This window comes from Bombus pascuorum, chromosome 6, assembly GCF_905332965.1.
Source record: "Bombus pascuorum chromosome 6, iyBomPasc1.1, whole genome shotgun sequence".
Lineage (NCBI taxonomy): Eukaryota > Metazoa > Arthropoda > Insecta > Hymenoptera > Apidae > Bombus > Bombus pascuorum.
This window is the reverse complement of record NC_083493.1, coordinates 13,400,820-13,427,246: the sequence shown is the minus strand read 5'-3', so window position 1 is coordinate 13,427,246 and position 26,427 is coordinate 13,400,820. Positions and strand designations below refer to the sequence as shown.

At 41.5% G+C, this 26,427-nt stretch overlaps 2 protein-coding genes across 6 annotated transcripts in view; both read right to left on the bottom strand.

The window, feature by feature from the left end:
- The window catches only part of LOC132907676 (multidrug resistance protein homolog 49), a 74,481-nt gene extending 61,130 nt beyond the window's left edge, over window positions 1-13,351 (bottom strand). For 2 of the 3 annotated variants that reach the window (XM_060960998.1, XM_060961001.1), the window contains exons 1-5: window positions 13,134-13,351; window positions 3,898-3,996; window positions 2,386-2,822; window positions 2,077-2,297; window positions 938-1,217 (exon numbers count right to left, since the gene is read on the bottom strand). The gene's annotated coding sequence lies outside the window, so the exon portion shown is untranslated. Of the gene's footprint in view, window positions 1-937; window positions 1,218-2,076; window positions 2,298-2,385; window positions 2,823-3,365; window positions 3,481-3,897; window positions 3,997-13,133 lie in introns of those variants that run through there. The other variant, XM_060960999.1, reaches the window with a different exon arrangement.
- A 9,240-nt stretch (window positions 13,352-22,591) lies between these two features.
- The window catches only part of LOC132907674 (uncharacterized), a 32,299-nt gene continuing 28,463 nt past the window's right edge, over window positions 22,592-26,427 (bottom strand). For all 3 annotated transcript variants that reach the window (XM_060960987.1, XM_060960984.1, XM_060960985.1), the window contains one exon: window positions 22,592-26,299. In XM_060960987.1, coding sequence (XP_060816970.1) covers window positions 26,174-26,299 — 126 coding nt within the window. In that variant the 3' untranslated portion in view covers window positions 22,592-26,173. The remainder of the gene's footprint in view (window positions 26,300-26,427) is intronic.

Sequence of the window (26,427 nt, the reverse complement as noted above, 5' to 3'; positions counted from 1 at the left end):
CTTTATCCTTGATACATAACAAGTATGATTGTAAACAACGTTCGTTGCTAAGTGAACGCACATTCTTCCATGTGCTTTTTGTTCTCAATGGTTAAGAGCAATTTATATACATTAAATTATCTATGTTTTCAAATAGGACGTCTTAATGTGTACGACTTGGTAAATGAGACGTTTTGTTTCGATAATATCGACTCATAATGAAATTCTGTGATCGCTTGAATTAGGCAATGAATCAACCGGAAGCGGTGGTGAATCGTAAACGGGATATAAACGCGTGCATAAGTTTCACAAGTACGCTTCGTATAGTTTGGCAGAACCATTTGGAAATTATTACCGTCTCACCCACTTTTCCTTTTATTTTTGTACTAAGAGCGAATTAAAGTTTCGATCGTAGAATCGAGTGTTGCAAATTGCTCGTCTCTCTGAGAAGTCGTTGAAAAGATTATGAAACGAATATTCCCTTCGTTATAAACTTCCATACTTTATAAACTTTCAAACGCTTATGCGACTATAGGCGACGAACGTGCCGTGAAAATAAATCCAGGCAACGCACAGGTCGATTCATTAATTATAATTAAGCGCGATGGACCGAGTCGAGATGCGCCGGCATCGATGCAGTAAAACAATTGTGTAGCTGCCAACACATCGCCTACCATGCTGATATAAATTGAGCGCTTCAATGAAAGCCTCGTGACTCTTCGCCACGATTATTATCTCTTTTTCTTCTTTTTTTTTTTCTTTTTGCTTTTCATTTGTGGCTTGCCACGATTTCACGCATCGTGTCCTGGAAACACTGGAGAACGCTTGACGATTCTTTCGAGACAGTCAACGTTAACGCTTATTTCCAAAACGAAGTCAATTTCGTAGCGATAAGATACGATATTTCGAAAAATAATAGGATAAACATTGCGCTTTTAAACGACTTCGTGGTACTCACCATTTTGAAGGAAACCTGCCGATGTCGGCGCTCGAGTCGTAGAAAAAAAATGAAAAAATCTCTCTGGTGTTTAAAAACTCATCCAGTATATTAATATTCTTAATCCTCTTAAAATTTTCAACAAATACGACTCGTTAGTCACTTCTTCTCTCTTTCTCGCTCGCTTTATTTCGTTCACAATAATGGAAGAAAAATACTGCATAAAAAATATCACTGGTTTACTTTGGCTTGTCCTCTATCTCTTTAGAAATACTAGAATCGCTGGAAACCTAAGAAAAACCTGCAAAAAGGATTTGGTACGTTAGTAAAACGCAATTGAAACAAGGTAGTTAGTAGGTAGGTCGTAGGTAGGTAGTACAAATAACGATTCCATTGTCGCGAGATCCTCGAATACTTGAATAACGCTACTCGGAAGACGACAATTTAATAACGAGAACTCGGAATGACGTTCGAGTGGAGTTGCCGTTAAATGATGATAAAGTGCCGTTGAATAAGCTTGACGTTAACCAATATTTAGCGGAAGGTCTCTTACCATTTGCTTCGAAAGCATATTGCGATAGAACACCATTGAGATGGTACCACGCGCATGAAATGTGAACGGGTATATTCACCGCGTAGATTTCTTCGCGTCTTTTACCCTTCGCTATTTCAAATATCCATTCCTCAGTCGGATTCTCAATCGATCGGAAATTCCGCGAATTTCGCATCGTTGAAATTCCAATTCGAAGCAAAAGGCGCAAACCTTGCCGCTTGGATGCTTATCGAGGAAATAACGATCGTTTCAGCGATTCATTCTATTCTGACCTTTATATAGTTACATCGCTTTCTCGATTCTCTTACTGTCGCTTTCTCGTGAAAAGAATTACACCCGTGATAGAATCGCCAACACGCGAAAATCACGACAAACTTCTCGCCATTCTCTCGTCCGGCCATAAATTTTCCACTGTGCCTGGTCGATCGCACGAGGACGAATGTTAGCGGTACGTAATCGCCTCGTTGAGAGAGGCGACTTTCACCAGACGATTCGCGATTGACCAGGCACAGACGAGAGAGGAGGCGAGAAACCTGGCGAAAGATCTATCCCTTTTCTTTGTAACGATCAGAGGCGTATTAGAAAGTACGTGGATGCACGTATGTACCTGTCTAACACAAAGCACGAACTCGCTGAGCAACAATTGCGTGAACGAGCACACACGCCAGCTGTATCAATAGTTGATCTTTCTTTGCAGCGCGTGTTACGAAGGACTCATGTTTTCCTCCTTCTTTATCTCAATTTTTCTTCGCTGTATTTTATCTTTAACACGCTTGCACGAAAACCTCTTCAAATTCGTTTCTCGTACGAACGCTCGATAAATCGGATCTGAAACGACAGAGACATGAATTATTCCATACTTGTACCATGGAGGCGAGTTCAGAATATGAGTAGTTACACGAAACGTTCCACTTACCTGCGCGTGAAAATCAAACATCTCGCGAGGATTGTGTAAAAATGAGAAATCAGGCTCTTATCGCAGATGCTAATCATAACTAAACGGACGCGTATATACGCGCTGCTGCTGTCGTCCTCTGAAATCTATCGAAGATCGTTTATTTTACATTCACTCTGGATACCTGGGCAGCGCACACGTTTTACAATTTGTCGCCTATCGGAACGTGACCGGTTGCGTCGTGGCTACGAGGCCGTGTGCTCTCCTTCAGCGGCATGCAAATCGATCCGCGTGTTCACTCGTCGTTCACTGATCCTATACACGATGTATATGGACACGTATATATTCCACGATTTCACCTAAAATGCCTATAAATATTCTCGTATGTTGATCATCTTGTTATTCGTATTTCCGATAAACCTCCTCTGCTTCACCATATGTCCTCCTGCCAACCTAACCTGTTCGAAAACAACATTTATATGAAAAATAGTATTTTAAATACGATTATCAAATTATATAATTTCATATTTATATGGATGTATCGAGTTATTCGGAAACATTGAGTTCGTATAGTATTGGAAAATCGATATAAAAATCCTGTTCTGTATTTAAGAAAATTATAGAGCAATGAAGGGATTATTAAACGAAAAGCGAATGATTCGATAAAATCTGAATTCCATAGAAATATTTCTAAATTGCCTTAATTGCTTTATAAATTTCGCTATGAATTTTCCAAACAACCTAATAATTAAAGAAATGAATATATCTGATCTAAGATTTGTTTCACCAATTAAATGGTGTAACAAATACTTTAATTTAAATATTTTCCATACTTTTGCATATTAGACGCGTTCTGTTTATTTTTTCACCTTCAAATTTGCATAAACATTGAATAGCCGGTAATTATCAATACGTTTCTCGCGAATGAACGCAATATCTGCGTCAAGAATCATGCGACGCTCTAGCCCGGAAATTCTTTTTATTTCCACGATTATACTTACTTTGCATCGCATGATTACGCGTTGTCGCGTGACGTAACCGTTCCAACATCGTTCTAATTAATTTATGTGCTGCTTATGCGGCCTACGCGGCATCTCTGAATCCGATCATTTAACCGAACTAAATGAGCGCGCCTCGGACGCAGAACCGGCCGCGTTTTATTAGACTTAATTCGACCGGGTCGTTTTAATTCGATACGGCGACTCGGCTAGAGAGATGACACGACTGACTCTCGTATTTACGAACCCCCCCCCACCTCTCGTGCCTTCCTCGTTACATGGAAAAAGAATTGGCAAACATATGCGAAACAATCGAAAAATCGACGATTCCAACGAGCTATGTAAAAACGCGTCGAACAAACGAGCTGTCCGCGGTTTTCGCGTCACGCGCGCGGAAATATGCGACGCGACGTCTAACAATGAACTCGTACAGGTCGACGAACTACGATCAGGGAGGATAAAAACCGGAACGTTACGCGAATAACGAGATTCCACGGATCGGGAATGAATATGAGCCCGATCGATTGATACTTACACTCATCGGTTACGGGCTGTATTATCGCACTGGCAGCACGAAACTTCGTTAAACGGCTCCTAGCCGACGACCCTGGCAGCCATTAACGTGCGCGATAGTCTATATAAACAGAAAAATGCCAATGTCAATAATTCGAGTTTCTGAGAACGAGCTCGAGCTCAACTTCACCCGGGTTAATAGAAAAAAATAAGGAAAGCGAGAGTGAAGAATTCAAGATAATTGAATTGTTTTTCCCGTACACGATAGGGATAATAAAAATGTTTTTATCTTAATTCTCGTGAACGGTGTCCAACTGTGCTACTCCATAAACACGACTAATTTCTAATATATACCAATTAAACAAGTTCTATAGTTAGCAAGACCTTCGTATTAACTCAGATCTATAGACCTACACTGGCTCACGGATGTATTTAATTATTTACAACTCGTATCATAGACAACTTCTACATGCATATTGTATAACGTTATGTGAAACATTTTGAAATTTCATTAACACTATAAACAGACACGCTATCGTGATTATATTGGCCGAATTTGAAACTAATCTGAAAACAGACTCGTACATGAAAGCTACGCGATATCTGCTGCAAGGATATCACTTGCGCATATATCTAATAAGAAATTAGTATACAGCATGAACGGCTATCTGAAGCGTACGAAAGGTGTTAAATATGTTCAGATTGGTTCCAGACTTTACACTCGTGATAGTTGAATTTTATAAAAGTGCTAATGAAATTTCAAAATGTGTCGCGTAACGTACATAATGTATTCATAAAGCGCATCTACAAATGTTCGAATACATTGTTGAGCCTGTGCGCGTACATCGAAGACTACAGAGCCACGTCGTGTTACTAACCGCACGAAGAACGCGGCAGAACGAGAAAGTCTTTAAAAGTTAGTTGCACAACCAGTGTGCCTTCTGCATTTGCATCTGAATCGCACAGGTGAACGCGAATTTTATTCCAGCCAGCTTATATTTCTACCCTAGGATCACGATACGAGCGTGCAACGTTGCCCGTTTCTATCAATCATTCGGGATCCCGTTGCTTGCCACCTCGAGGCTGTGTTCGAAACTTTCCTTCTCCCACCCCTCGTTTCCCTCCTCCCACCCGTTAGGCGACGACGCCGTGACGCGACGCGGACACTGGAAAAAGGGGAATGGAGTTTTGGTGCACCGTAGTCGGAGAAAATTTCAGTTTTCCCTCCGAGCGAGGAATTCCGACGACGCCTTGGGCAGATGAAACACGAAGGTACGTCTAGACATGGAGAACCGTTGGAAAGAGTCTGCCATGGAATATTTCCCTTTTTAAGGTCCCATATTGCCTCCACTTGCATTTGCATGGGAATATTTACTGGACTCTATCGAAAGATTATTTCAGTGAAACGATAATATTTTCTCTTTGAGGGCAAGAGAATGGTGAATTTGATGAAATATTTTCGACTTTTCGTATCACAGGTTACGTATGCATAGACAATGGAAGAAGTTCGATCGACTCTTTCGTACCTATCGAGAACAGGCGTACTTACGAAAATATCTCGAAGAAAGTAGCATTCTTGGCAGCTATAGAGATCGCTAAGAAAAACGGCAGACCGGCTGTTACGCGATTTTTCTTTACCGAAAGCCTCTCTGCTTTTCTATACACCACGCGTCTAGCCATCATCTAGCTTAGACCGAGTCGAACAAGAAACGCTGACATTGAACAATGAAGGCACTAGAAAACTACCGTGCAGCTTGTTTAGCTACTGTATACTGTCGAGCACGACCGGTTTCGCAGAAGAACAGAGGGAAATCGTCGCACCGCGAGCTTTCGCTTCTCTTAACTGGAAAAGGAATTCATCGAGATCGACTGATAACCTTGATGTTATCAGGAAATTGACAACCATCGACGAAAAGATAAAAAACAACCGATCGAAACGTGTTATACTCGTGATAAGAATAGAACGTTCTAAGCTTTTAGATACGTTAAACTTTGATAAAAAGACAAATTACAAAATTAGATTAGCGACTTTGCCAATTTTCGTAACAGAAAATTTCGCAAAGTTCTCGCGCTCGAAGTTTCGGCTCTCAGGAAGGATTATCGTGACCAGCGAACCGTACTACTCTGGCCAGCTCCTTCCAGCAGTCCCTTTTTGCTTCGTTTCATAATGAATTTTACCGCTAATTGACCTTCGCAGATGGCGTTCAATCGGTCGAACAACCGCGAGCATGGTTCAGGTTCGACTCCGATCCGACACAACGGATCGTTCGCTCTAAGAACAGGACAATAAATTGCACGAAAGTTCGAGCTAACGCGAGTACGTCGACCTCTGCAACGATCGATGGTGTATCTCCAGGCTATGTACTTGAAGGTGCACGCACACCGATCGCAGCTTTCGCTACAACGCGATCGATCGCCTCGTACACTCCGGTGAATCTCTCGACCCATTGTGAGACTGCCAAACCGCCTGATAGTTGCTCGAACGTTTCTCCGATCTTGTTTCACTATCTTTCGAAACAACGCGTGGGTTCAGACCAACGATTTATCGACTTAATCGTAGTACTTGGAGAAACGTTTATTCAGAAGAAATTTTATTCAGACGTTCTCGATGTTTCTAGAGGCCTACGTATGCCAAGTAGATTTTTACCAGCAAGTTGCTCACACTCGTTCGACCTGGTAGAATTTTAAGATTTATCGGAAGCTTCCGCGATCGCAGCGGATTCCAGCTATTGCATCGACTCACAGTGTGCCGACGTTCTGTAAACACCGCGGTACGACGCTGAAGAGGACTGACACGTTGAAACTGGCGAACGAACGAAACTCGAATCGGAACACGTGGCGAATATTCTATACGTGGAAAACGTCCTATGTATGTAGATTTATCGTAAACGAGTATTACTCCGAGTATCTGAAAATAATTTGCTGCAAAAGAATATCCCAGAGTTTCCGCGAGGAAATTAAAATAAGAAGTTTCACCTACGCTACACCGTAAGAACGATCTAATCGGAAGTGGAAGGATCTGGTACAAAAGCGTTGAACCGCGGAGGATCGATAAGCTGTGCAAATTTTCAGGCAAGAAACGAATCGCTCGAAAGCACCGACTCGACTAGGCCGACGATCATTTTCTCTGCTTGTTTTCTGGTCGCCTGTTCCGTGCATACATGCAAGCCGCGCAAATTATAGAGGCTACCCTTCCACGTGTATTAACGCGGCAACCATTAGGACGCGGTCGGAACTTCTCGATCGATCCACCTAAAATTGCGCGAGAACATCGGCAAGAAAGGAAAGCCAGGGGAACCTGGCTAAATGGGAAGTCGTAATTGCGTACGCTGGATAATTCTGGGATGCGTGGTCGTAAACTCGATCGATTGGGCGCCATATCGACGTTTCCTGCCGACTAAATTCGTAATAGGAATAATATTCGACTTCTGAGAAATAATTCATCAACAGTGAAAATCAGTCGCGTATAATTTTTTGTAAATGGATATTATAATATTAATCGAGTGAAATTGAAGAGTGTTTACGTTTGTGAGAGCCTCGAGTGACCGGCAAACGGAAACCACGCGAGATATTAGAACTCTGGTTATGTGATTACGAGTCACCAACGATCAAACTATCAAATTACCTTGGAAAAGGCTATTCCATTAATGTTCCATATCATTAAAGTATTTAAACGCTTCCAGAAACTTTTCCTTAATATACTACGTGTGTTAGAGAAATGATTACAACATTGAAATACAACTGTGTCGATCACACCGGTAGAGTTTAAAACAAATTCGAGAATGTACATAGAAGGTACAAAATATTTTAACACATTCGTCACATTTAGCACATTTAGCAATTATATACTTAAGGCACCTGTTTATACGACATATACGGTACGGTTTTATTAGATATATCATTGTAATAAACGTCTTGTAACTTTCATATACGGATCTACGTTGGTTCTAAATTCCGCCGCTATAATCACGATAATCGTGTGTCATTTCGATGCTAATGAAATTTCAAGAAAGATTTACGTAATATACGTAAGGTATTTATAAAAATTTGCTACGGTAATAATTCAAATTTTTTTGACAGTGGCTGTACGTATTTATACAACTGGCGATCTTAATCGTTAACTATCTGGCAAACGAGTTTATACAAATATCTCTCGATTCAGCTATCAATTCTCTTACGTGATTCGTACCCGGTTCGAAATTACAACCAATCAAGGAATGGAGCAACTTATGGGATTACACGGGAAACTGCAGATGTTTAATTTCCAGTAACTGTTGCAAGCTTATCGAAATATCCAGAACATCGAATAACGAGTAACTCAGAAAATCAATATCGACAGTTGCTTCACGGAACTCCATGGATGCGTCAGTGATATGGATACGCGATTCCTAGAGTCAGAAATCATAGTTGTTAAACGCATTCGTGCGATAAGTTTGCATAAGTTGTATGCAGATACGTATGCATGCGTACAATTCACGTTAACTGGCGTTTGCATTTTTCACCTGGCACCTTGGAACGAAATCTTCCGATTGAAGCGAGTTTCAAGAGACTCGTTATTGCCCTGTACGGGAAAACGCGCCGTTTTGCAGTCGGAAAAAAGAGAGAAAGTATCGCAACTTTAGATGGGCGAGGGAAAAAAGCATCGCGATTCTACATCGATACAAAATCGTTCGAGTTGTTACCTGTTTGATAAACTTTCCTCGATATTCCCTATTTTTCATTGACTTTTTTATTTTTCTCTTTCTCTCTTTTTACGTAACGCTTATCGCGATTATTTTATTCCGGGCACCGGTTGTGCTATGTTTTTATTTTCAGGAATTTTAGAAGATAAAATGTATTATTCAGGTTTCGTACAATAGCATGGCGGAATTAATGTTTTATTTATTAATTGAAACATGCGATGCGTCAGCGTAAATGAAAAAGCTCGAAAACAAGACAAAGAACCGGGCGGTTGGTCATTTTCACAAGCAATAAAACCGTTGCCCATTAACGTCAAAGGGGAGGATGCAGTTCGTATTTTTATCTACCTCCGTGACTCGGTATGCGTTATCGTTATCTGTAATAAGACAACCAAGAAACTGTCTGCACGAGCGATGCGAGCGAGCTAGCTTTCAAGGCTGCACTTCTGCAGGATGCAGAATCGAGGTACAAAAAACAGGGTGAAAAAAGATAGACGATGAAACGTTGCGCAGTACGTTTATCCCTGCAGGCCTCGCGTTCCATCTATACGAGCCAGACACAGCAACAGGAAGCATCGATCTTTCGAATAGAACGTCTGACAATCTGGTAGACGATCGACGAAGGCGACTTTTGCAAAGTGTCATCTAGTTTCGATACTGAAAATTCTCCTGAAAAATTGAACACCAATCGCTTGAATAATTCAGCTTTAAACAGATAACGAGTATTTCCATTTAAAGTAAACGACAGGATGCACGTCGATTTGGATAACGCGGCGGTTTATTTCGGATCGCTGATGTCATTCTCATTATAAGCAAATGCTTACAAAACGTTGCAAAGGTGAGAGCCTCGTTTGGTTTTGAAACGTCCAAGAAACGGTCGCATATTCATCAGCCAGTGTTTCATAGAATACAACAGTAGCGCGTCCAATGCATAAAACAAAGATACGTACGAATCGAATGTCGTGTATAATCTGACACGTTTAAAAAATGATGAAAAAGCGGAAGATCCGTAGAATCGTCGTATATATCGATAGCTTGTAAGCAAAAAAGAAAACGACTAATCATCGAGCGCTTACTTACGTTAATTTATTCCTTCCGTAGAGGTGGTACGCGACGCGCGTTTCAAAAACTAAATTAAACACGCGAACCTGCATTTTCAAAGAGAGTCGCGCACGATCGCCATAGAAAGGCCGTTTAATTACTTGTCAAGGGGTAAAATGATGCATCGCGGGCGAAACACGGGATATACATAAATTTCGTGGTGAACGGATCGCCAGGCTTGGCCCGGCAACAAATTTCATTATCGCGGAAAATATTGCCCCGTGGCCCGATTCGATACTCTAAATAATTTCGATCCCGCTAATGCGGTCTGGACGTTGGTAGCCTTCGATGGAAAATCGCTACGAGCGTAATTTCATTTGCATACTACGTCCCTGGCCGATCGGATCGTTCCAACCTATCTCGTTTCTGTCGTGCTTTTTTATTCATCGCGCTCGTCGTTTGCGATAAACGTACTTGACTTTAGAATTCTCGCTATCCAAGCGTCTTAGAAACGTTAATCATCTCCGGTGACTATAGCGTGTCATAAGCAGAGCTACACACACACACACGATTCGTATTTTAAACGAAACGACGCGTCTTGAACGAGACACCACGGAACTTTCCGATCGACCGTGACGGGTACGCGCGGCCTCGCAACACCCAAGAGACGACGCTCTCTTTTCACCCATGTCTCTCTCGACTCACCTCGAGCGTTTTTATTTTTGGCCGATCAAAGAGGAGCGAACGCGTACACGCGCGAAGTAACTCGAACGTCGCAGAGAACAGCTCGTTCATGATGACGGCGAGAGTACATAGAACGGGTGTTCCCATGCGGTACACGTTCGCCAGCAGAGCAACGTTCCACGGGATATAGGGTTCCGCGAGGAAAATATGCGGCCATTCGTCTGCCGGGAATGACAATGAACGGATAGAATCGCGACCACGCGTTTCCAGCCAACTAATCGACTTCGTTTACCTTGCTCCATTACGCTGGCAGAAAAATCTCGTGCATCGTCGAGATAACGTGCACCGCCTTTCGCGTATCTCGCCGCTTACGTAAGATTTTGGAGCGCGTTCGTACGACGTTTTTCTCGCCCACGGAACATTACTCAAGCATCGTGTAAAGTGGAAAACCAACTTGAATCGATCAAGCAGACTGGCGTCAAACTCGAGACGCGGAAAACGAAACTCAAGAATGTGCAAATGGGTGATGGCAAATGACCTGATGTCATGTTGCCTAGGCCTTGAAACTTGAAACGAATGCTGTGTAAGGGTCTTGCTCGGAGTGGGGAAAGCGATAATGCTTTCTGGTAAACCGAAGCATCGCAGCAGCGCGACACTTGGCCTGAAACCTCGGTCAAGAATAGATTCTTTAGAAACTTGTATTATACATTCCGAAGAATCTTCTATTCTGTAAACAGCAGATACGTAGATATCGTTCGTCCATGCGGAAGAACCAATTTCACATTGTACACCATTGTATACTCTTTGGAACTGCGAGTCGATGTACAAGCTACGTTCGAATGTCGCGAAGACTACGGTTCTTGTAAAATGTGGTAGATTTAAGATAATGACATGGTTGCTTAAGCCGATGAATTTCAAAGCTGGCGTGCAGCTACCTTTGTACCCCGCTATCGAACTGACGTAAGATTTGTTTGTAGACCTTTAGATAAAAGCGCGTTCGACTCTGAAGGTGATTCCTTCTGTTTCGACGATCGAAAAGCTGCTCGCGAGCCTGCTATCTCGCGTGATTCACGATCGGCGGGCTATTTTCTGCACGAAGGCCATATCCACGCGCTCGAATCGCGTTTTGGAGCGCTCGACGAAGCGATACTCCGTGCTCGATACATTTAACGGAATAATATAATACGTAGGAACGGGAATCTCTCGCGCAATGTCTGTTTATTTTACTTTAGTCGAATTCCGCTATACGAATTTCATTTTATGCGACGATGCATCGTACACGAATTCCAACCAGGTAAAGAATCGCGAATGTTTACACGTTCTCTGCTCTAAACGCGATTGAAGCGCGGTTTTCTACAATCCCAAACGCTTCGTTCCATCCAACGCTATTCGAAAATCGTCCATTGTATTTTGTATCGCGGCCATACGTGTTCGCAAACGAATCGACGAAACTTTTCTTTCGAAAGTCCACATACCAATGGTATATCGTGTCACCGATTACGTTTCGTGTTTAAAGTACAATGTCGTCAAGAATATCACGATATTCCGTTACCTCTAATTACTTATTTTCGTATGAGTAACTTGTTAATTTAGATATAAGTGTTTCTAATTTATCAATAATTACTCGTGGACAACACGCTCGACATAGTTACGACTGCTCTCCCCACCTTGGGGCCAACCAGGCGACCTTTGTTACATTTTTAAATTCCTCTGGAAACAGTCATCGGATTATGCGACCATCAGTGATAACAATGACCTCGTTTAAAAATACGAGTCACAAAGTATAGGAACAACGGCGAAATGGAACGCGCGAGATTCAAACCGGAAGCGCACATGTTTCGGCCACGCGGATTCTGAAAAATCGATATCTCGTCGTAGAACCGGTGGCGTTGCGTGCATCCTTAAAGCGGAGCCACGACTAAAACTGGTAACATTCTGTGCTGCCTGGCTCGACCAGGTCAAATACGACCAATGGGACGAGTCACGCGTACAATCGTACCAAAGTATTATACACGAAACTAACACAGAGCAGTTTTACCTGGTCGTGTTCTGCGATGGCTGAAGTAACTGGTTTCGAGGTTTCGCCAAAATTTAAATTCCACGAAAACACCTAACACGCGAACGAAAACATAAACACTAGCTCTCGTAACATCGTAGGGCGAGCGTAACAATCAGTGTGATACCGTACGCTCTAATACATTGTTTTTGAAAACAAAAAGGGGGAAGAGGGGAATTGTCAACGAAATTTTACGAGATTGATACGGGTAAAAACACTTTCTTGTACAAAGAGACGACATTTGAGCAGAATCTAGACAACGCAGACTTCGATTTTCCACGTTTGACAGATCTTTTACACATGCATCGTGAATCGACACAACGAGTATTGCGGAGAAATAAGAGATACGTGTACTGAACGAAGAGAGGAGCGTGTTTCTGGAAGCTACTAGAGAGCGTAATTCTGTCACCAATGCTGAATATCGCTTTACCGACCAATGTGTCGTATGTGCTATGTCTGAATAAACAACGCTATAAGATAAGGCTGGTATTTCAATGAAATTTGAATCAGATCACGCGTTGTACACTATTTTCGAAGGAAAATTCTAAGAGAGAAGAGATTAACTCGAAGAGACCGATAAGATCAACGTTTAACGAAATGGAGTCTCAGTTGCACTTAAAAGACGGAAATCCCGAGAATTGGTTAACAGGAGAAACGCGTTGCTTGGCAACTGGAAAAGAAGGAAAGCGATAGAAGTTGTTACGAAGCAACGTGCGGAAAATACGCGGAAATACTTTTGTGTATGGCGCGTGTTCGTGGAAATCGCGATCCAGCACCTACGTATCTCCATCGATTTACCTTTAATCCTCGTACACTGCGAGTCAGCGTGTTTTATCGACGATGGCCACAACGTTTCGACACTTTCTGTCGTGTTACCGAACGACGAAACGATCCACTCCGGTTTCTGGCTGTGGGACGTGTTTGTAAACGAACTGGAGTGACACTGCGGCAACTGACTCGCTTATAGAAACGACGTTCGACACGTTGCGGACAGAAGGCCGTTTTACACTGACCCCCTGCCACTGGAACTTCTACGTATAACCATCGTCTACGTCCTGCCACACTGCCACGGTTGCCATGTTGCGTTCTTGCCTATGTGTGCGTTGCCTATAGTCTGCTCACCGCCGGTGTGCATGCCATCGCAAGTGTCAGGTTTTGCCACGAAACCATACACACCGAAACGCGTGGAACACAACAAAGAACATTACATTTTCTTCTCTTTGTACGTTCAACGTGATTTCGTATACGGCTGAGGATTTTCGTGAGCGAAAAAGTGGAAGACAATGATCGATTGCCGTGATTCCGGAACGATCGAACGAGATCCATGCGATTTAACTCTGCACGCGATGAATCGAGTGGAAAATCTTGGAAAAGAATCGCTGATTCATCGGAAAATGTTTAAAAATATGTAGATCGATAGAAGGGATTGTGACGCGATGCAAATCGACGCGAGTACTATTTTAAACCATGATACGATTTCTATATAAAAATGACAAATGTTTTCGACACGTTACATAAGGAATTGATAAGTCGACGGCTGGCGGTAAGCAAAGAAACAGTCGTTGAGACTGGAGAATAGCGAGCTAATCTTTACAGAAAAGAAGTAATCAACGAAGGAGGAAAACGCAGACCGCGTTGTAAAATCAAGGAGATTGATGGGAGTCGAGTGGTATCTTGCGACTGACAATAAAATTTCCACGCGTTTAATTACGTAATTCGGATTTCAATTATTCGCTAATAAGTAACCGCGATAATTCAATGATTACTCGTGTTCGCGGCTGACTAAACAATTTTCACAAACGGCGGACTAATGAATGGGAGAGTAAAGTAATAACGCCACGTGGTTTATCGTGAAATAAATTCGGCCAGCGACTAACACGGTAACCCCGCTACAACGATTGCCTATTACAGGAAAAAGGGATTTCGTCGAAAATTCAGTGTAACGTGATAAAAGGCGAATCGAATTTGGTTGTTTACGATTTCCATTTACGTTCAATTAGATAACAATATTGACGTCACGGGGCTGCACTGAAAACTTTATGATTCAGATGATCATCGAGGCATTAACAAAAGTGTTGTTTGAAATGGAGTTATCGCGTTTCTCGCTAGAGACACGTAATCGTTTGAAGATCGTCGTGAACGATGCTCCCAAGGTTGATTGCTTTTCCAGAGAATCGTTCGTTCGAAGCGTGTAAAATAAATCACCAGACTAACAAACCTATTCGATCCACGATTCGCGGTAATATTTTTTGCAAATCGATTCGCATCACTGACCGAGGATGCTAAGAAACGCGATGACCAAGAAAGTCTCGCATTATCTTTAATCAACACGAACCATTACTTACGTAAAATTCTTGAGCCTCGGATGACTGCTTACGTAACTACCGCTAATTTGTTTTTCGATCGTATCTGCGAGTTTGATACGAATAAGAAGCCGTGTCACAATGTCTTTCAAAATTCTGTAGCTATAACGATCACATCCACCATTGTTTGCTCGTATAACACCGGTTGCCGGAATCGATCGGCCGTGAATCATCGAGTCACGAGGGTTGAACGCTAAAAGGCACGCGTTTCCATCCGAAAAACCGTCGATTCTACCTCGGGACCGCGCAATACGCGTCACGTTAGCACCGGCTCGTAATTAAATTTCAATGGCCGTATATTTTGTGCGTTACAGCCGCAGCTTGTACGCGCGGATACGCCGCGAAAAATTTTACTGCTGTGCGAGCAGATTCTAGATAACAACGAGAACGAATATGAAAAAAAGAAAGGGGAAAAAGGGACAACGTGGAAAAAGGATAGGAAAATCGGAGGGCAGTGGAAAAAATATCGTTAATTCGACCGGTATTAACGCGTTGAAATATTCAACGGCATTGAAAGCCATGGAGTATGACGAAACGAAATTCACGCGACGTTTCATGCATTTTGCAAACGCGAACCATCGTATACTGTCCCCGTAATTTATCCGTTGTTACGGTTATTCACTCGCGGTCAGGATCACGGAACGACTGAGTCCTCTATGAATAAGTCACGTCTTTGTTCGTTACTGGTACACTTTTGCCTTCTCGATTCGGTAACTCGACCGATCACTTAACCCACTTGCGTGGCATACATTTCGCTAAACTTTATCTGTGCGATAAGGCGAACCACCGATGAAACGGATTACTCGGGCCCGCGAATGTCGTTATCAAAATCTGTTAGACGTAAAAAGTCAACGTTTAACGTAAAAAATCTATACGAATGTCATACGCTTCTCGTCCAAAGATAAAGAGTTTTAGGATTATAATGATATAATATATGTAGAATTGATATCACACATAACACGAAATTACAAATACGAATAAATCTCTTATCCGTTCTTTTGATCTTGTATAATCCGTAAAAACAAAACCTCTGGATAATTTAATATTTAATACTATAGGATTTATTTATTCAGAAATATTAGACATTAGGGTTTCCAATGATTTCTATCCTATAGGTTTATTGATAGATGGATCTATTTACAACGGATTAAACAGGAAACGATGGTTATTTAACGTGAACTAAATACGGCAGTGTGCTATAACTAAAACAACTAAATGGATAATTCACAACTCACAACTAATAGTTTGCAACTCACAACAACTCGGCGACTCAACTCTCCACTCCTCGCAACTCGACTTTCAACTTACGACTGCCTGTTAATTCGTCCTTCTGTTTTAAACATCCCTTTGTCTTTTCTCATAGCCCCACCACGTACGTGTTCCGTAATATCAGCAACACTGTTTATGGTTCACCCGATATTTCTTAGCCAATCTGACCACGATACTACGATACTTTCATCAGAACGATCTAAGAAAAAATTGAATTAATAATAAATGAATCTCGTATTCGCAATGACTTTTTTATCTTTCCACCCAAATGATCTAGAACTACCCCTACCTCGTCATCTAGAATTGCTGGGGAGTTGCCCATTTCCCTGCATCGGATCATTAGATTGGCGCGTGTGAAATGTCTGTGCATTCGATCGTGCGAAAATTGCATTAATTAAATAATATGTTTTAGATTTATAAGACATTTCATACGCTCCGATTTAATGATATTCAAAGATCCATGCAAATTTGTAACAAATGAGACGAACATATTCCAATTACGCGAAGTAATGACACCGGGTCTAATGAAAAAGATGGAAGCAATTCGTGGCAACGAGACGCCTTCCACGTCTCTAAATTCGCGCGTAACGAGGAGCAGCAACGCTTCGTCGATGAATCGAAGCTACGTTCTGCATTCGAAACGAGATCACGACGTCCCATGCAAATGGGCAAAGATTTGTCAGGCATCGACGGCATAGTCTGCCGGGCCTATTTTCAATTACCAAAATCTCGGATGGTTCCATCGTCGGGAGAAACAGCGTCATACGTGTCCCTGAATCTCGAGGGATCTTCCCTGCGGCACCTGGGTAATTTACATACGATTAATCTTGATCACTGCTGCCATCCTCAGAGACCTGTCTTCGTCGGCGTAACGACGGGAAGCAGGTTAAACGGAGAATACCTAGCGGAGATACATGATCGATCGTTACGTTCGTGTATTCAAGTTGCCGCAGGACGAATTCTCGCTGAAACGAGAATCGATTTGATTAGATACATCCTTTCGGTTCTAAGCAGCCAGCGATATATTTAACTCGATTCCGGAAGATCGACGCCTACGAGGCTTCCTGCGAACGGCGAAGACCTATTTTTCGCCAACCGATATCCACATGGTGTCCTTTATTCTTGGAAGACTTAAAGAACACGTGGAAAAGGAAGTTTCGTTTTATCGTCAACCGGAAACACGGCGGAAATTCTAGAGGAATAGAATGGAATTAGCAGAAATAAAATTGCCAAAAAACCGAGTAATAGGCGAAAAAGATAGCAACGTAACCGGCTAAGTCAAAGCGCGTACAATGGTAAACAGTTGATAGATTCGCGTACGATAGATTTGCACAGAATTACCACTTGCGGCTTTGTCAAGGATACGTAGTCAATGAAATTAGACGCAGTTCTCTATCTGTGCAAAGTAAAGACATTGGCGAGACGAAAGCGGATTAAACTGGTTTTCACGAATACTGTGTTTCCTACCGAAGTTCAATATGCGATGTGCCACGATCGGATTCACAAAGAAGCGACTTGCCAAGTGACGCCTTTCTGGTGCCGGTACAGCATCGAATCGATTAAAATTAATCGTTCATTATATCGGAGTCAGCCCGATTAGACCGCGGCTTCGAAATTGAATTAAATGCCAAGCCATCCATTCCTCTCTCTCTCTCTCTCTCTCTCTCTCTCACCCTCTATTTGGTGATGGATCGTTATGCCTACGTGTGAGGCTCACCTCGAGACATATTCGGTGGATTAATCTAATTAGACAATCCTCTCCATCAGTTGGTGCAAGGGTGGAGCAAGGAAACTGATTGAATTGCTGCAGTTCGCGACCTGCACTCCTCAAGGAATCGACGATGCTGCACAATATTCGATCAGACGCGATCACGTTCCACTAAGACGTGTTCTAATCAAGCAAAGCGGTTTATGTCGATCGGCTTTCATCGTTAGTTTCTTGGCATGCGCCCTCGTTCTGATTAGTACACGGATTCTATGGATCATCGTTGACATAAGATCTCTTCGCTGTTCGATTAACGTCAACGTGTCTGTCTCGTTGTTTCCCTATTCGTTTTCACGAGTCAAAGACAAACAAGTATAAAAGATACCTTTGCCAGCGATAAGATAGAACGTGTCACGCTGAAGTAATCCGATGAGCCAGCATTCTCGCGAGGTATTCCTTACGTGAGCATAAATTCGAAAACATGTTTTCATTGAAAGATCTTAACATGAAACCGCTATCCAGCAATCCGACCGTTCGAGTGGTTTATCAGTTTTGAGTGTTCTTGCACTCTGGTTTCACGGTGCTTCGAAGTTTCCACTGGATGTTCCCGAAATTTTCCGTACAATGAACCTCTCCGATCCGCGTGTATCGGTATAATATTTTCGTTGCCGTGCAGGAACGATGGAGAAGCTAAACGAGAATCTACGAGAGGAAAGGCGAGGGTGACCGAATAAATTCAGTCCGTTTCAATTTCCGATAGCAATGGCTACGTCGTTTCCCACCTCTGCGTCCTCTTTGCCCATCCCCATTGCACGCCAGAGGCTACGTTTATTCTCGTTTCGTTCTGTATGAATTATTCGTATGGAACAACGATTCCGCTAGCATAATTCTCTTTCGGGTCCGCTCATTGATCGCTGACTCGCGTATCGTGACTAAACGATGTTCATTCACGAGGTTAAAATCGCTCTTAATTAATGGCCGTCCATTTTCCTTGGCCATCCAATTAATGAAATTCTTTTAGAAAGAAACGAAGACTGTGCGAAAGGTTAATCGATTCCTCGATACAAGAAGGAACGCAGTTTTTACGATATGCATAGCTTAGCGTTCGCGTGAAGGCATATTGATTCACGCAGGCTAAATAAAAAACTGGTTTTCAAAATCATTTATAATCGGTATGTCAATAAAAATCGTGTTTCGAAGTGTCCGGCTCGTTAATGGCCGCCAGATTAAATTAACTCGTAGCTCCATCGAGTCTGCCGAATTATCTGATAACAACGAGTAACAGAGATGCGCGGGTTGTCTTTAAATTCTTCTTTAGCCGATAACATTGGCCACGCGATAACAAAGCCCATGTCGAGTATTTCGATCTTGGCGGGGAAAAAGATCGATCGTCTGGCACCGGTAACTAAGCCGTGTCGAAAGTAAATAACGAGGAAATTAAATTGTTGTTTGCCAGGCCCTGGCAGCCGACTGATTTTCAAGTGTTAAACGGCGGTTAACCGTTAAACGATGACAGAAAGATCGATAAACCACCGTGCAACAAACAACCGATCCTCCGCGACAAACCAATTCCTCCTCCACTCTTCCACAAACGTCACATGGCGGCATTTTTCCGCAAAAATTACTCGAACCACCGAATCGATTTCCACGCGCGGTCAAATCGCAGGTTTGCATGGATTACAACTCGATTCACAGCATGTTACGCGTGATTTACACATAGCAGCAAAAAAGAGCAACGAGCATTTAAAAAAATTTCAGGTGTAGGTTCTCCATCAACCAACGAGTTTTATGGTATTCCATGATATCAGAGACCGGTATGATATTATTGCGACCTATCAACTAGGTGGCCATCGGTCAAGCTGCAACTGTTCGGTTGAAGTCTCCAACCTTGAACGATACTAACGTCCAAGGTGGAGGTAGATTAAAGATTTCTAGCAAGCTTGCGATTAGTATGTTTATTTCAAGTGTTTGATATAAACGTAAGAATATGAAACGTAAGTAGCAGAGTTTAAACGAGTTTAGGCGAGTACATGATGAGTCTCTTTCCCTCGAAGCACCCGGTGCTTACATTCTGATTGTCAGTCTAAGGATGTGTTTTCGTCGACGTTTTCTGTGAGGTGGGAATCCGCGGTACCTGGTCGAAGGTGCGTAGTCTAACGTCCAGTTGGCGACGTCGTCCTTGGACTATCGTCGAGTTCTCATCAGATATCAAAGTTTATGACACGTGGAGCGCTTAAAATGTACCAATTACCTTCTCGATGTGATCCGATTTGAAACTTTATAACGTGTAACGTGGGAAATTTCAAAAAATAGCGGATGTGTCGTCCATATCGTAGACTAAGGACAACGACAAACCCTGTTCGACCGTTCGCGGAGAGACGCGACCGCGAGGAAGCGCGCCAACGGGAGTCGTAAATTCTCGTTACGATTATATAATCGACGCCACGAAATGATCGATCCCCTAATTTGGTTAGGATAATAGAGGTGGTTGAATTAATTATATCACTGAGAATAACAGGTTACGATGTACACTTTATTCCAACAACTTGTAGACAAAATAGTTACGCTCGATGCGTATAGAAATAAGTTAAACAGATGATCCAAAGATAGAAAACCAATCAAGAGATGTAGACTGATCTAAAGATGACAACCAGTGACTGATCTAAGGACGATGAACCAGTGAAGTTCGGTGACGATGCTGTCACAGAGGAAAACTATTGCTGGGTGTTGGTCGCCCCATTACTGGTCGTTTGAAGATGGAAATGACCATTGAACATGGGAAAAGCCCTTCCTATTTTTTAATGGAGCAATAATCATACGGAACGTCTTGACTTGAATATATTTTATAACGATTAAGGGCCCTAACGATAAAATACCAATGCTTAGTTTTAATACAGTTCCTTAGGATTATTGCGATCCGACTAATTATATTTGCACGGCTAATGGCCGCCTCCACCGAGGGGTGGATTTTGGATTACCTAAAGGGTCACCGGACGTAACAAACCCTGAAGGAATTTCCATACCGAACAGACCAGAACTTAGAATCGTTGACCGGAGCGGAACAACCATTCCAAAGATGAAATACCTGGGCTTTCAAGTTAAGTTAAAAAAATTTACCAAACGTCCAGCTGAACAAATTGTAAAGTACAAATTAGAGAATGATTAAGAAAAAACCTCGATTTAGTCCGACTTAACCCGACTTACTGTCGCCGACTGAAGATATCTTCGGGAAGGTACTCAAAGAAGGTCGATAGAGAATCAGCATTGAGCGGAACGGTGTCGTGTCGTGTCGCAAAGCCTGCTGCGACCGCTCTCTACAAGTGCATCCGACGCATTGTATGCACTGGCTAATGGCTGAATAACTGGCACACCGACACGGATGAACTTGCGTACACAAAGATGAGAGATTCCTGGGTACTGGAACAGGCCATTTGCATTCTGTCGTATTTTGCCATTTGTCGATCGTCCGAAAGTTTGAACAGCAGATCGTTATCTGCTTATTAAAAAGAGAATACCTGTTTGTAAAGTCGTTGATTGTTCGATGATCAATTGGACCGACTTGTCTATATGATCAACGTAATCAATGTGTACTCGCGTCTCGAATCACGTTAATTCCGTGAAAGATTTATATCGATCGATCGAGGTAACGTTAAATGGTCAAACAACCGGTGGAAATTAGTCTTGAAAGTGCATGCGTTTTAATGCAAAAGGAAGTAAGCACGCATTATGTTGGTACTCGGTGCACGCACCGAGACTACGCAGCCTCGTTTTCTTATTCTGCAAAGTAAGGATGTATATTCCGCGAACGTCGGCCGGTCGGTGAGCGCATCTGCAAATGACAGCAGTTGTTTCCAAGTTTAACCAAAGCTTCGCAGTACGTAGCCGGTTTTCCGATTCGCTTGGTTACCTGTATTCACGACAGTTCCCTATGCGCCAGTAAAACGCTTGGAATAATTTCGCGCCCATTACTTCTACCAGTCTAGGTCCTCTAGGATCCTCTCCGCGAGGGAATTTTATAAAATCAATCAGTAACTTTGAATGCTTTTTCTGCAGCGTTCGTTCTATTCCCAATCGTAATCGTAATTGTAATCGAAATACTTTTTAATGGAAATAGGCAAAGAATCGCGAGAAAAAGATTAGAAAATAAAGAGAAATAGTTTATACTGTTTTGTATCGGTTCTCCAAGTTTCTATAATTCCTGTTCGAAGAGTTACGCCCGTCTCGGCGGCGGCACCTTAAACGATATCCTTTACATCGATTCCATGTAAATTGATGGCAAATTGATATCGTTATGATACATAGTTAAACAACATCGATCATCGATTCATCATTGTGACTACCGTCGTTAACAATACGGATAATTTGTCTATCTCGCGAACTAGTTCGAAACTAAAGAGCCATTATGGGTTCGACGAGGTTGAAAGATTACGGGAACCAATTTAATCGGGCCGATCGTTTCCTTCGTTAGAAAGAATATGGAAATACGATGTTTCGAGGTTTGCAAAATATTACGTTACAGAAGTACCCTTGATATTCCTGGCCAAGTATTCTCGGCTGTTTCGCATTTCTTTAACAATAGACGCGCGCATTTCTCTAATGATATTCGCGAACGTTTAGGTATAAAAATATCTCACACGACAATTGTATCGATCAGTTGACGTCTACATTTCATAAGCTACAAAACACTTGTTAATTTTAAACGTAGGCTTTAATAAAATATCCCAATGTGAGCATAACCTACTTTTGGTAATAATACACGCGGTGACTAAACACCAATTTCATCTTGTAATTACAGCATTCATTTATGTATATCTTAATTGCATTAAATGTTTCGTAACGTACAAACGATAATGTATGCGTTTCGCGAAGGATTTGATTAAAATACTGGCTTTCGCATAACACGGATAAATATCAAATAATTTTCTGAACGATCAGTTTATTGCTTTATTAATAAGCAATGTCACAATTTATAATATATAATACATGAAGCTCCTATAATTTGTATTTAATTATTACGCTGGACAATGTAGCTTAATTATTGCTCGTTCGAACGAAACATTCTTTTCAATCGTATTCAAAATAATTACGATCCTCGTTCTCATCTAATTTCATAATTTCCCCCTTCCCGAAAATATCGATACAATTGTGTACGAGTACAACGAATCGGATATGAAAGAGCAACGTTTAGCGCGAAAGCCGATCGAAACGCAAGAGAACCGGTTTCATATCGTCGAAAACAAATTTCTGGTACGCACGCTCGATCTGAAACGACATTATAAATCGTGAATGAAACATGCCTCGATTTGATCGTTAGCTTATGTCACACCCCCGATCTCGATTTCTCCTTATTGATCGATTCTTGCCGCTGTTCGACAGTAGAAATGAAAATCCACTGGCGTGCAAATGGAACCGATAAATCGTCTCCTTCGTATTTAAATCCCGGCGCCACGTGAGATTCCGTTCCGTACTTTCTCGAAAGTTTAATTCAAGATCAACCCCGTCTAATTCCCCATTCTTCTCGTAAAGCAGCGAATCCAGCCGAGCTAATAACGTGTCCCTCTGTATCGAACGAAATCGATGAGACTTAATCCCTGTCTTCGCCTCTTTTCCATCCTAAATTCCTGTCGACCGGAGGTAACTGAGTCTTGTCACGTAGCCAATTCGGTCCGAGTGCTCCTTAATATTCACGCTAATTCGAGCCGAATCCTCGATCAGCCAGATGAACGTTAATAACGTTAATGCGAGTTTAATACTTGTTTGATTCATCGAAAAATATATCTTCCCTTAATCTCTCTCTCTATCTATCTATCTATCTACTTTTTTATTCCTTTTTGTTCCGCGTAAAAGCAAAGTTTTGTGAATTAATTAAGTGCCACTAGATCGATCCAACTAATGTATATACGATACAATTTAAGAGATACCTTTAATCTGTAATATATAATTTTCTAACGAAGTACGAACAAATAATAAATTTGAAGAAAGATTCAATTTCAATGCGAGAACAATGTTCTTACAGAACTGAAGAGTCTCTCGGTAAACGTTGATTCGTGTTTCGTCGGTCGAGAATTACTCTTCATATCGTACATCCTTACGGATGGCTGACAAATCCGCGGATACTCGCCATTGTAAATAAAATACAGCACGGTATACGACTATAGAAACAATAATGAGAACGTCGGAAACGCAGGAGTTCGTTCGATGAAATTACCGTTCTCTACTTAACGAACAGAACAGAGAAATGATTCTATCCCCACAGATGCTTCCTCTCGCAATAGGTATAATTTCCGTTCTCTCGTTGCTTTCTCCGTCTGCACATGACAAATGTCGCTGCCTGGTTTTGCTTTAAAAGGCCACTGTCTACCCTCTATCGCAACGTTTATTTAATCGAGGAAATTGCACGAGAAGTCTGTTCTGAAACTTGTCATTCTCGTTCGAATTAGAATTATCGCGAAAGTATTTCAAACTTCCACCAGCTATCGTTTACATTTGTATCGAGTTTGAATTTGGTTCGCGGAGATGTAGAAATTCTACAAAAACGAGAAAACAAAACGATGAACGAAACGCTAGTTCTAAAACGATGTATGGCCAATAAAATGGAACGATTCAACGACCGTTTCCGCGCGTTCTCGAGAAACAGTCGCGATTGCGAATCTGGAAAAGAGCCATTCGGTACGATATAAACGGTGGAAACCCAAAGGAAGCGAAACGAGTGACCAAACACCGATTCGATTCCTCTTCGATTCTAATTAGCTGCTAGTATCTCTCTGTTTACCTCTTTTGCGCAAGTATCCACGTTCGATTTACCGTCTGCCGATCGTAGACGCGAACAAAGACAAACGGTTCTTCTCTATTTCAATTGGAAGATCGCACTGCGAATAGAATCGAACGAATCGAAATACATAGAGACACCTCGCTCGTGTAGCCACGAAAATACAGCCAAATATTTCCTCTCTTACCCGGAACGACTCGATCGTTTCGCTGACACCGATGAAAATTCCGTCGACACGAGGGTACACCGAGCACGAATCAAATCGTCGAGAACACCGCTAGAGAAGAAAATCAAAACCAGGATATTCCCAGTTTTGCGAATATTTCGCTCAGGTCTCGGCAACGTCAACGTTTCATTTACTGACGTATAGACAGACGGTCTACCGACGAGTATGTAATTTAAAGGGAATGAAAGGTGGCTGACGTGAGTCTCATCGATGAAATGCATCGTTCGCGATTGTTAAAGGTTCTTTCTCTTCTTTTCTGCAATTGCAAGTGTTACCGGTACACGTTTTGATTTGACGTGTTCGAATTTCAGGCGACTGTATGGTTATAACCCCGCGTTGTCGATAACGACCACTATCAATGGTTCGATCAATTACATGGTGCGATAAGGATAGAGATTTCATTTGCAACGTATAAAATGTAGCGTATCGTTTCCGTACGTGCCGATTTTTACTGATATAATCGATAAATACTCGAATCGCTTTGCCTTAACGTAATAATTACGAAACAGTTTCACCTTGTTTCATCGGTATTCGCAAATTTTTAAATTATATCTAGCGTAATAAAAAGAACGTGTACTTAAGAGCGATAAGAATCAATTTATGTACTCGAAAGATATCGTTGTTTAACTTTAATTTCATTTTTTTCGCTTCTTATGTTTGACGCCGCGTCGGATAATTTCTCTTAATCGAATATTATGAAACTTGTTTAACAACGACATTTTTCTTTTTTCTCTCTCTCTCTCTTTCTCTCTGTTTACGTTTAATAAGGAACTCTAAACTTGTACACTTAATAACATGAAAAATAGTAAAATCTTATACACATATTATATAATATTTATCTATAATACAATTAATCGTTGCATTAATTAATCGGTATTGGTATACAAGGAGGAGTGCTTGCTGATAAATATTATGTATTTATCGGGCCGCGTGGAAATTTTTCAATAGTTGACCTGATTTCTTCACTTTATGCAACGTGATCCAATTTTATCTCGGATGAAATAAACACTTATCCGTGAATGCCTCTGTATTCGAACGAGAAGATGATGTACATATGTACTAAAATTAAAGCTACGATTATTGTACACGCGACGATCAATTAACGGCTTATGGAATAATATTAACGCATATAACGTCGATTAAACATCTATTAATTATAGGTAACGCATAACCGGAATAATAAATTTCGCGTAAACATTTCGAGTGGAATAACTTTGTAAAATGTCAAATGTATATAAAAATTTCTATCATACGCGAGTTGTATATATATCTATATATATCAGTAACTAATCAATCGTGTGCACTTGTTTGTTGATGCGACAGTTGAAAGTCTTTATAATACGTTCAACATGGCGCTGTACAACGAAAGTAAAGCTATCACAGAAGTCTCCACGAGATTCACGCGTCGATAAATGAACTACTAAATTGTGTAAAAACACGTATTAAATAAAAATTTAAAATCAATAACGATGTATCGATTGTAAACACGAGTCAACTCAAAATCTATCAAAATGTTTCCATATGTATGGTATCCACGTTGGTATAAATATTTGAGATATTGTTGGTACTGCTCTGCGCGTAAACTGATCCATCGATTTCATTGTCCACGTCCTCCGAAAAACTCACGAGCACCTGTGGAAGCAAAACTTTAATTAATTTCTCTTTCTCTCTTTTTCTCTTTCCCTTCTTTCCCTTTTTGTATTGTATCGTAAAAAAAAAAGTCAATTGCCGAAAAAAAATCGAAACATAAATTGATTGGT